This window comes from Typopeltis vanoorti, chromosome 17 (assembly GCF_054136105.1).
Source record: "Typopeltis vanoorti isolate ZY-2024b chromosome 17, IOZ_Tvanoo_1.0, whole genome shotgun sequence".
NCBI lineage: Eukaryota > Metazoa > Arthropoda > Arachnida > Uropygi > Thelyphonidae > Typopeltis > Typopeltis vanoorti.
The window spans coordinates 105,657,903-105,670,695 of record NC_143565.1 but is presented as its reverse complement, the minus strand read 5'-3'; the positions used below and the strand labels follow the sequence as shown (position 1 = coordinate 105,670,695).

Sequence of the window (12,793 nt, the reverse complement as noted above, 5' to 3'; positions counted from 1 at the left end):
CTCCCAAAGCCTTCATCTCTTTGCCTTACATCAGCTCTCTTTCACCAAAACTGGCAAAAATTCTCAAAAAGTTTAACTTCAGAACTTGCTGCACTATGCTCCCAAAACTTCATTCAGTACTTAGTAAACCTAAAGAGAAACATCTTCCAACTCAGTTTCCAGGAGTGTACAAGATTTTATGTGATTGTGGAAAGCCATACTATGGCCAGACTGCTAAATCCATCCTTCTATGTTTGGAGGAGCACCGTAGAGATATCTCCTATAACAGGACTAGAGCCAGCGCTCTCTCTAGCCATGTTCTCTTTTCAGTTAACTCAGACGAAGGCCACCAACACATTGTGAACTGGACTCAAACTTCTAACATCCATGTGTGCTATGATGAACTCGAGAGAAAGATTGTCGAATCTAGAGAAATTTCTCTAGATTCCTCTCATATCAACAATAGCCTGAGTTTCAATCTCTCTGACACACACCTTGTCTCTGTTCAGTACTGGTGCACTCGTGACAGCGCATAATACACGTTTGTTTGGAACTCAAGCTTGCATTTTGTTTTCAAACACGCTACTGTCTTTTTGTACTTGTTCTGTTATTACAATTTTAAGTCTCTGTAATTCTTTATATATTTCTTTGATTGTGATACCTGAAGATGTTGATCAATTCAACGAAACTAGTGTAGTAGTATCTTTTCAAATATATCATGTAATCTTTTTATCTCTCGGTATCAGTCATTAAAGCTTGTTCATAATATTCCTACCGAGTAAAATGAATTCTGAAAAGATAAAAAAAAACACCACGGCGCTTGGCCGCACGAAGGAAGACTTGGTTTCGAGTCTAGTCAGCGACTAGACTCGAAACTTAGAGGAAACTTTTCTAAGCCTTTTTTTGACCGGTTCCCGAGTTAGTCGATCTCTGGCACGGGCAAGCGGGTTTTTCCTCCCGGAAACTCTGGTTTTTCGTCCTGTAAACTCAAGAAAATCGACCGTAGAACCCACATTATTTCAGACATTAAATATATTGTGTTAGGGTTAGGGACTACGAGATGGCGGCACATTTGAGCCGTCTCTCTTCACTGCGTACCGCTTAATTAGTGATAGCCTTGGGCCATCTATCTCTGATTGGTACCAGTGGAGATTGAACTGCCCACTCAGTCTCCAAAAGTTAGATAGGGCTAAATGGCCTCGCCTACTCCCGTATACGGGAATAAAAAGGCGTTAGCTGATTTTTTTTTTTTTTTTTATCATCATCATCATTATCAAATTCCTGCCATGTACCCTCAAGGGGTGTACAGGATATGACAGTACTACATGAAAAAATTACATCATTACTAACTTCCTATCTACAATTTTCCTCCAAATCAGTCTGTTACTTGTTAAGACTCCAACATTATCAGATCTTATATTTCTATCGTCTAAGGCACTTTGTACCGTATCAATACACCTATATCTTGGTCTTCCTCTGGGTCGTTTTCCTACCAACCTGGCAGAGAACACTTGTTTTGTTAATCTTTCCTCTCCCATTCTATTTAAGTGACCATACCACCTGAGCTTAGCTCTGCTAATGCATTCCTTGATGCTGACAATGTCAAGTTCTTCCCTAATATCCTCATTTTTAATATGATATTGCCATTGATGCCATCTGTTCACGCCTCTAATCTTTCTCAGGACTCTCAAATCTGCGGTCTCTAGTCTTTGGTCAAGTGTTTTACTTCTGACCCAGCTCTCAGATCCATAAGTTAAAACTGGTTTGAACACTGTCTTGTATACTAATTTAGTGTTCCAACTAATTTCTCTCATATTCCATATGAATTTATTCAATTGACTTCCCACCATACCAGCTTTGCTGATTCTGTTGTCTATTTCTATATTTAATTTACCATCTTCAGTAAAAATCGTGCCTAAGTAGCTGAAATGTTTTACTTGTTCCACAGGTTCTCCATTCACAACACAGTTGACATTTTCAATGATTCTGCCTATTTTCATTGTCTTTGTCTTTTTATTGCTGACCTTCATACCATATCTATTACAACAGCTATTCAATTTAGTCAGAGAATCTTGCAGACTTGTAGCGGATTTATTTTAAAGTATAACATCATCCGCATAAAGCAAAGAGCTGACATTAACATCTCCAATTTTGATATCAGGTTTAATACCACTTTCCTTCATAATGTGGTCCATATAGATAATGAATAACAGAGGGGATAATGTACATCCTTGTCTCACACCAGATTTAACATTAAACCATCTTCCTGTACTTCCTTCAATTCTAACTGCTGACTCACAACTCAAATAAAGACTAAGTATTGCTTGATATAATGCCCCATTGACACCATATAACTGCAGCGTATTGAATAGCTTCTCTCTTGGCACCTTGTCATATGCCTTTTCCAAATCGACAAAACTTAAATACAGATCTTTGTTATATTCCCATGCTTTCTTGACTATTTGTCGTAAAGTGAAGATCTGATCCTGACAGCCTCTATTTGGCCTGAATCCAGCTTGTTCTTCACCAAGCTTTTCTTCCACAATTCTTCTCAACCGTTTCTCAAGTATACTTGCATAGATCTTGCCAGGAACACTTAGTAGGGAAATACCTCTGTAATTCTCACATTCAGTTTTATTTCCCTTTTTATATATGGTTACTATGAGAGCTCTACTCCAGTCATCGGGAATTCGTCCCTCTGTCCAGGCTTTCTGAACTATGCAGTGCAGCCACTGTAAGACTTGTATACCACCATACTTCAGCATTTCTGGTCGAATATCATCTACTCCTGCTGCCTTTCCACATTTCAAGCCTTTGATGGCTTTTTCTACTTCAAGTATGGATATGTATTCCTGACTGCATGTGCCTGGTTAGTGTTTTTTATCACTGTGCTGTCATCATTGCTTGTTTCATTTAACAGTTTTTCAAAGTAATTACTCCATACTTCAAGGATATCTTTTTCTCCTGTTTTCATGTCACCTTTATCATCTCTAACTCCTTTTACAGCACTCTTTCCTCCATTCCTAAGCTTCTTCAACAACCTCCAGAATATTTTGCCACCTTCTTGATATTTATTTTCTATATTCTTACCAAAGTCCTCCCATGACTTTTGTTTAGCTAGTTTTACACACTGTTTAGCTTTCTTACATTTGTCTCTGTATTCTGTAAGAGTAAAAGCTGACTTATTTGCCAGGAACTTTTGATATGCTTTCTTCTTTTCCTTCACTGCCTCTTTAACTTCCTGTGTCCACCAGGGAGTTCTAATTTTTTTATCCTTGCACACAACCTCACCACATGCCTCTCTGGCAGAATCAATCAATGTTTTCTTCAGAGTTTGCCACTGAATCTCCAAGGTTTGATTCCTGTTCTCAAACTCTTTCATTTTCTTTTCAATAATCTTTCTGTATTTTAGTCTACAGTTCACATCTGAGAGCCGCTCAACTTTTATTCGCTTTAAAACTTTCTTACATGTTATTCTTTTTAATATGAAATTCAATTTTATCCTGCTCACTAAATAGTGATCACTTCCAATTTCAAATCCTCTGTACACTCTGGTGTCCTGCACCAGGGAGAAAACATCACTATCAACAATAACATAGAAAATGAGACTTTTCCTATTCCTAGCCTCTTCTCTCCATGTGAATTTGTGCACATTTTTATGTTGGAACATGGTGTTAGTAATAACCAATCCATGTCCTGAGCAGAAATCCAACAGATATTTGCCATTATTATTAGCTTTGGTCTTTTCTCCAAATTTTCCCAAAATATTTTTGTATGTCTCACAATCATTTCCTACGCTTCTATTTAGATCCCCAACAAGGACCAACTTTTCCTTTTTCGTTGTGTCAGTTGCTTTTTCTAGAGCGTCAAAAAATTCCTCCACTTCTACCTTAGTAGAACCTTCTGTGGGACCATAGGCACAAATAAGTCTTATTGTCCAGTTTCCCATTCTCATATTTGCCCACATTACTCTACTTGAGACTGACTGCCATTCAAGAAGGTTAGCCTCGTATTTTGTGTTGAATACTATGGCTACTCCTTCTTTTCCTTGATTTATACTCCTTGATTGATACTCCTTTAATATATATATATATATATATATATATATATGTGTGTGTGTGTGTGTGTGTGTAGAGAGAGATGTGTGGGCACATACATGCATGCATTCATGTGCTTTTCAGATGTATTTCATAAATGATGATGCATCTCTTGTCATCAGGATAAAAAGCATGGGGAGGGGGATTAATGTTAGTAGGAAAAAATAAATCATTTATTTTTTATTCATCAAACAATAAGCAAAAGACACATACAACAAATCTTGGAGGGTGATAGGATAACTTTAAGATCATATTTGAATTTAGCACATTGAAATTAATCAGATTACCTTTCACTTCAAAACAAAAACATATTGGTCAGTGTACATACCAAATAAATGAAATTTTATTGATGTTTTTCTCTTAAGATGAATTTTTGATAAAGTGACCGAAAGTGTGGAGTTTTTTGTTTATGAATATATTCATATATTTCTGTATCTATGTAGTTATTTTTATCGCTAAAATAGTAAAGCATATGAAGATTTGATTCATTTGGCATTTGTACACTATATTATACTACTATATCATTAATTCCTTGACATATACTATATAGCTAATGAACGTTTAAGGAGAAAATTTGCTGACAAAGCCAATGTTGTAGGTCCTTGGATAGAACGCCAGATAGATTCTGTTGCTGCTATTGGTATGGGTATGCAGGGTAGCTTAGAGGATCAACTTCAGAAGTTGAAGCAGAATGAACAAGGTGTAATTCAGTACCGTCCACATATGGATGAACTTGAAAAATGCCATCAGGTTTGTTTGTTTAGCTAATTTAATTATATAATTTTGAAATTAGTAGTTAATGTATTGATTTACACTGAATGGCTAGTATATTAGATTCCCCTCTAATTTGCAAGTTGGACCACCATGAGCCTTCAGAACACAGAACAAATTCACATGGAGGGATACACAGACAGACAAAAGTACACTGGATATTTGAAATGGAAGTGATCAAAATTTTGTTGTGAGCTGGATAAAATAAAATCATATTGAAAAGTGTTTACAAATATTTAAAAGAAATCATTCAGCTCAGAAGTGAAGTGTACACTTATACAAATATCATTCAGGAAAATATGAAAGAGTTGGAGAACAAGAATCATTGATTGATTCAGCTAGAAAGATGTGAAGTTGTCTACAAGGATAAAACAAATCAATACTTCTTGATATTCTCAAAAAAAAGTGTCTAGAAGAAATATTGAAAGTCTGGAGAGTAAGTTATTAGTAAGTAAGTAGCCTAAGAGAATACAGAGAATGTAAGTTAGTTGTGTGTATAAAATTAGCTAAACTAAAATCAGTATAAAAGATAAATATCACACAAGTGGCAAAACTTTCTGGAATCTGTTGACAAAGCTTAGAAATGGAGGAAAAGGTACTGTAAAAGACATCAAATGATAAACATATGAAAACTGAAGATGGGTATGTTCTGTATCTGAGTAATTACTTTCATAGATTGTTAAATGACATAAGTAGTGATAGAACAGTAGTGAAAAGTACTCAAGAGGAATACAGCTAGGAATACAGTCCATACATTAGTTATAGAAAGTCATCAGAAACCTGAAATATGGAAAGGCAACCAGACAAGTGTTGTTCAACCAGAAACGCTTAAATATGGTGGTTTTGTATACATATATACATATATATATATGTATAGCCATATATACAACTGCCGGGATGCATATATTCCGCATGCGGGGCTTGCGGAATGTATGCATCCCGGCAGTTGTATATATGGCAGGTGAGAGAAGGGGGAATACGTATATGCGCAAAATGCAGGGAATGGGAGGAACTTGGTGAGTTAGAGATGACTATAACTGACCTCGTTATAGTCATCTCTAATGACTTTAATGAGAAGTATGGTCATTAGAATGAATGATTGTGAAGTTTTAGAAGATGGTCTCAATTGGGAGGATGAAGGCAAATAAGAGTGGCTGACTTGCAGAGAGAGAGAGAGAGAGATGAGCTGAAAGAGCAGGTGAAATGTCTAGGGAATGAGATGAGATTAGGCAAATGGAAGAGATGAATGCAAGGCAAATCAGAGTAGGGGTGAGAGAAAGAGTTATAGAAATGATAGAAGTGGAGAGAATAGGAACAGTAGAAGAGAGGGAATGAGAGAGAGTTATGGGAATGGTAGAAGAAGAGAGAATAGGAACAGTGAGAGAGATGGGAATGATAGAAGAGGAGAGAATAGGATTAGTGGAAGAGAGGGAATGATAGAAGAGGAAAGAATAGGAACAGTGCAAGAGAGGGAATGAGAGAGAGAGATATGGGAATGATAGAAGAGGAGAGAATGGAAACAGTAGGAGAGAGGGGGAATGAGAGGAATGCAAGGGAACACTGGAACCAGGGATAGAGTGATGTCAGGAAGGCAGGTAAGTAGAGGAGCACAGAGAGAAAGTGTTAGAGGAGAGATGGGGAGGGATGCATGTGAGCAATCGAGGAATAGGGTGGTAAGAGGTGTAATGTATGGGGACTCAGTGATCCATGGTATTCAGGATAGGATGCGTGAGGAGTTTTCCTGTAGGAATGATAGAAAGTGTGGCTATGGCAATTAAGATGGCTGAAAGGGCGGATGAGATGATTATGATGGTAGGAACAAATGACTTGAGTGGTAATGTAAATTGGACAGCGAGAGATATGAAATTCTTGCTTGAGGTTGTACGAAAGAAGACACAGAGAGGAAAGATAGTGTGCATGTTGCCATGATAGTGACGAGCTGAGTAGAAGAGCAGTGAGATTGAATAACATAATAGCTAGAATGTGTCAGAAGAGAGGATTGGAATATGTGGATGCTTGGAGGGCATTTGAGGACAGAGAGGAATTGTATGCAAGAGACCGCTTTTATTTGAATGAGGAAGGACATAGGCATCTGGAGAGATTGCTGTTCTGAACTAGTTGGTGTGTAGCAGGGGGTGGCCTCTTGTGGGAACGGGTACTTGGGAGAAGGGGAGGGGATGACTTCAGGTAATACTGAACCCAATGGAGTCTAGAGGGGATAATGCTGGGTATAGAAACAATGGCATTTTTATGCTTTATACTAATGCCAGGAGTATCTGAAATAAAGGAGAGGAATTGGTGGCACTGATAGTATCAGCCTAGCCAAAGATTATTGGGATCACTGAGATGTGGTTGACAGAAGAGTATATAATAACAGGAATAGAAGTAGTTGGGTACAGCATTTTTTGGCAGGATAGGAAAGCGTGGTGGTGGAGTACTGCTTATGATAAGTGATGACTTATGTCCTCTAAGAGTGGAGGCTTTGGAAAGCAGTGACACTAATGATTTTGAAAGCATATGGTGTGAGGTAGAGGTGGGCAAGACAGGATATTTAGTGGGGTGTTGCTACAGACCAAGGAGCACAGAGGGTGGGGACCAGGAGATATTTAGACAGTTGAGTTTGGCAAGTGCAAGAATGATTGTTATGGGAGATTTTAACTAAAGCAGTATAAATTGGGGAGAGGAAGATGCATGTAGCAATAAGGGAATGGAATTTCTAGAATTCTTGAGGAACAAATGTCTTAGGCAACATGTAATAGAGGAAACAAGAAGTTCAAGAGTTTTGGATTTTGGCATAGCATCAGAAGAGTTGATAATAACTGAGATGACATATCTCCCACTAGTTGGAGAGAGTGACTATATGGTTTTGACTTGGAAGATGAATGGACAGGCAGGAGTATCAAAGAGATGGGAACATGTGTGATAAGGCAGGTGATTATAATAGTCTTAGACGTCAACTTGGGGAAGTTTCATGGAGGTAGGAATTGGAAGGACAGGATATCATTAGTGCTTGGGACAGGATATCATTAGTGCTTGGGAAATTGTGAAGGAATATTTGTTAGCAGCAATAGTAAGCTGTATACCACAAGTGAAGAAGAGGACACAATTTGGAGTAAAGTGGATGACAAACAATATTAAACAGGAATTGCATGCGAAAAAGAGGCTATGGAAGAGATATAAGGAGACAGATGAAGAGATGCATGAGGAATATAAGACACAGGCCAGAAGAGTGATTTGTGTGGTAAGGAAAGCGAAACTGGAATATGAGAGGAGATTGGCCCTAAGATCCAAAGAAAATCATAGGGAATTTTTTAGCTATGTGGCTAGTAGGAGGAGAAATGACTGTGGAAGAATGACATTGTGGGATAAAAATGGGAATAGAGTGACTGATGCAGAGGACATAGTGGAATTGTTCAATGAACACTTTATTGGAGTATTTCATCCTGGAGGAGTCAATTTGAATACTAGAGGGATAGAGCAGGTTCAATAGCTGATAGCTGGCACCATCAGCAGTTAAATTGCTATATGTTCCTTTCTCCCATGTTATTCAAGATGATACTAAAACTATTCCTGCTATTTACATCTGTATGTTTTGAAAAGTAATAGCCAAATTGCTATAATCTTCATACACCTTTAAATTGCATATCAAATTATCAGTCTTTGTATGTTTTTCATCTTCCAGGTGTATTAAAAACTACCATATATAACTTCAACTTGAACAGAGAAGAACTATTAGCATTTGCCTAGAAAAATATAAACAAAAAAAAATGCACTACTGTTATTCAGCAAGTGAGGATTAGCTAACTACATCTTGAACATCTCATTACTTAGGATTTCATGGAAGTAAACAACTACATTGCATACAACCTGTTACAAAATCAGGAAATTCAAGAAAGTCATCATCATTGAGAAACATTTCCCTAATGTTAAGAAGTTTAGTTGCATTCATTTGTACAAAATTTTGAAGGTTGTTATTCCAAGACCACTTTCAACCCAACAGTCATAGGCTACATATATAGTTCGAGAGGAAAATTTCTAGGTCTTCAGTCCTCTCTTAAGCTTTCAATTGTTCCCATTAGTTACTTGATAGTAGTGGCCTTTTTTGTGGCAAATGCTTTTTTCTGCTCGGAGTAGTTTATTTGGTTTTGTGAGCTATAAGAATATAAAAATTTTATTTTTATCTAATCCTGTCAGCTAAAAATAAAATGACTGCTCACATGAGCTTTAATTTTTGAATTCCATTAATAGAGCTGGAAAACATGCCAAAGCATTTTCTATTAGAAATTGTTTTATTACTCACCAGAATACCAGAATTATCTGGTATTCTGGTGAGTAATAGAATTATCTCCTTCAAATTATCAGCTCTCCAAAGTATATCAGCTCTCCTATTAACATTTAGAACCATAATATTTTCCAAGGTTCCTTTCCCTTGTCCACATGTCCTTCGACATCAAAAATGCATCGCTGGGATGACCCACAATATGTATGTATGTGTGTGTCATCATCAGTTTCCTGATATGTCAAGGGGTGTTCAAGTTATTATGACAGCACTACATGATTAAGTTTACATATAATTAATCTCCTATCAACAATTTTCCTCCAAATCAATTTATTACTTTAAGCACTCCAATATTGTCATATCTAACATTCCATACTTCTAAGGGCACTTCTGACTGAATCAATCCACCTGGATCTTGGTCTTCCTCTGGGTCTCTTTCCTGATAATTATTTGATGCCATCTTGGCATCAAATAATTATCAGGAAAGTTTTGCTAATTTCCTGTTTTGCTAATTTCCTTCAACCATTCTATTTAAGTGACCAATACCTTTTAGATTAGCTCTACTGATACATTTTTGAATGGTAATAATGTAGAGTTCCTTCTATTATCTTCATTTTTGATGATTCTGCCACTGATGCTGTCGGTTCACTCACCTAATTTTTCTCAAAACCCTTATATCCATGGTCTCTAGTGTTTGATCAGGTGCCTTATTTCTAATTCAACTCTCAGATCCATAACTTAAAACTGGTTTGAACACTATCCTGTATACTACTAGTTTGTTGTTTTAGTTAATTTCTTTCTTATTCCATATAAATTTATTCAACTGGGTACCCACCATATACCAGTTTTACTTGTTCTGTTGTCTATTTCCAGATTTAACCTGCCATCGACAATATAGAATCTCCAATCAGAATGCAGCTGAAGTGTTCTATGCTTCTACCTATTTTCATTGTTTTTGGTCTTTTTAGTACCTGATTTTCATGCCAAATTTGTTGCAGCTGTTATTCAATTTAGTTAGTGAATTCTGGAGCCTTTCACTACATGGCAGATGAAGTTCTCCTACATGTTTAGGAGAACATCATCTGCATAAAGCGAAGAGCTAAGTTTGACATCTCCAATTCTAATATCAGGCCTTGATGTTGCTTTCTTTCATAATGTGATCCTTATGGATGATGAATAAGAGTGAAGATAATGTGCATTCTTGTCTTATCTCTGATTTTACATCAAACCATCTTCCTGTATTTCCTTCAGTTCTAACTGCTGACTGACAACTTAAATATAGGCTTTGTATTGATTGCTCTGTATAATGTTCCATTCACTCCATATAATTGTAGTGTTTTGAAAAGCTTTTCTTCGCACACACCTTGTCATATGCCTTTTCCAGATCTGCAAAGTACAGATCCTTGTCATATTCCCACAATTTCTTAACTTTTTGTCTTAAAAATGAAAATTTGATTTTGATTATCTCTATTTGGCCTGAATCCAGCTTGTTTTTCTTCCATAATCTTCCTTAACTGCTTTTCAAGTATGCTTGCATAAATCTTACCAGGAACACTCAGTAGAGAAATTCCTCTGTAATTCTCACATTCAGTTTTATTCACTTTTTATAGATAGGTACTATGAGAGTGCTACGCCAATCATTGGGAATTTGATCTTCTAACCAGTCTCTCTGAATTATGCAGTGTAGCCTAGCCACTGCAAAACTTTTATCCCTCAGTACTTAAGATTTCTTTTAGAATATCATCTACTCCAGCTGCCCTTCCACATTTCAAGTTTTTGACAGCTTTTTTTCAACTGAAATATTGATATGTACTCCTCTTTGCATTTGTCTTGAAAATTTTCTAGTACAGTTCTGTCACTGCTTGGTTCATTTAACAGTCTTTCAAATAATTACTCCATACATCTAGGATATCCTTATCTTCAGTTGATAAAGGTGCATGTTACCTTTATCATCTTTGATTCCTTTTACAGTACTCTTTCCTCCATTTTTAAGGTTCTTCAATAGCCTCCAGAACATTTTGTGACTTTTCTGATATTTATTTTCAAAATCTTCCCATGACTTTTGTTTAGCTACTTTTTGCACATAGCTTAGCTCTCTTACATTTTTCTCTGTATTCTTTTAAGGCATCTGGCAACTTTTTTTGATAGGAACTTTGGTATGATTTCTTCTTTTCCAGAAAAGAAGAAATCATCGTGGTGGACACAATGTGTCCACCACGATGTTCTTGTTTTTCTATCCTTGCAGACAACTTCACATATCTCCCTAGCTAAATCAGTCAATGCTTTCTTCAGTTTGCCACTGAGACTCCAAGGTTTGGTTCTTGTTTTCAATTTGTTTCATTTTTTCTTCAATAATGTTTATATAGTCAAGTCGACAATTTACTTGTAAAAGCTGCTCAACTTAATTCTTATTAAAACTTTCTTACATACTGTTCTTTTCAATGTGATATCCATTTTTATCCTCTTAGTACCAAGTAATGGTCACTTCCAATTCAAATCCTCTGTATACTTTTGTATCCTGTACGAGCCTGATGACATCACTATCAACAATGACGTAGTCAATGAGGCTTTTCTTATTTCTTGCGTTTTTTTACTAAAGGTTATGAATGAAATTAATTCATTTCTAAATTGGACAATTTTGTATATTTATATAAACATGAATCTTATTATACAAAATTAAATTTGTGATAGGGATTCATTTGAAAAAAAAAAATAATGATAATCTTAAATAAAATTGAATTGGTTTGAAAGTACTAGTTCTAATCTGATCACTGAAGTTAAAGCAAATCTGAGGCCATTTAGTACATTTAGTATTTTGCTATGCAGCAAGTAGAAACTGAAAATGATAATGGGAGGATAACTTCAATGAATGTTGATGGTAAGGAGGCGACAGAAGCAGAGAAATGTTGAATACCGAGTGATCACTTTGCAATTGTGTTATTGTGAAGATAATGCAGTGACCAATGTGACGGATCAAAATGAGAATAGAGGTAGATGATTAACTTAGGGTGTTTCAGATGTTAAGAAATCTGTGTCAATACAGCCTTAGTTGAATGAGACATCAATCTGTGTGTAATGGGAAGTGTAAGAGAAATGACTGTGCCTTTAACCAGAAGGTTCAAGTCTCAGCACTGATAGTGCCATGGGAGAGTAAAGAGGACAAAATAGTTCCATCACACAAAGGAGGGCTTAAAGACAGGTTTCAAATTATAGACTAATTAGTATCTCTGGAGTGGTAGTTAAGGTATTGGAATTAATTACTCTGTGGGGATAGCATGAATATGTGAAGGGTAGGCCTTGTCTTAATAATTTACTACTGTCTACAATAAAGTGATACCTGAGTATAATAAAGGAAATAGCTACACCATATATTGCTGCACTTTGCAAAAGCATTTGACAAGATGCCACATTGAGGACTCTGATACATAAATTGGAGCAAATGGGTGACATGGATGTGGAGGAGGGAGGGGATGAGAAACATCAAGGAGTAATGAATGGTGGAGTTGAATCAAAGAAGATAACTGATTAGTGGTGTACCACAAAGCCATTGCTGTTCAGCTTATTGGGGGCCATTTCTGTTCAGTTTATACATTAATGATAGAATGATTCTGATGTTTTCAGTCTTATATGTTGATTGTTATTCATCTTGTTATAGGAAATTACAATT

The 12,793-nt window shown here is 36.4% G+C and overlaps 1 protein-coding gene across 4 annotated transcripts in view; it reads left to right on the top strand.

Moving 5' to 3' along the window:
* Window positions 1–12,793, top strand: part of Actn (alpha actinin) — a 339,371-nt gene that overhangs the window by 297,767 nt on the left and 28,811 nt on the right. For all 4 annotated transcript variants that reach the window (XM_090407380.1, XM_090407381.1, XM_090407379.1 and 1 more), the window contains one exon: window positions 4,627–4,826. In XM_090407380.1, the coding sequence (XP_090263506.1) occupies window positions 4,627–4,826 (200 nt within the window). The remainder of the gene's footprint in view (window positions 1–4,626; window positions 4,827–12,793) is intronic.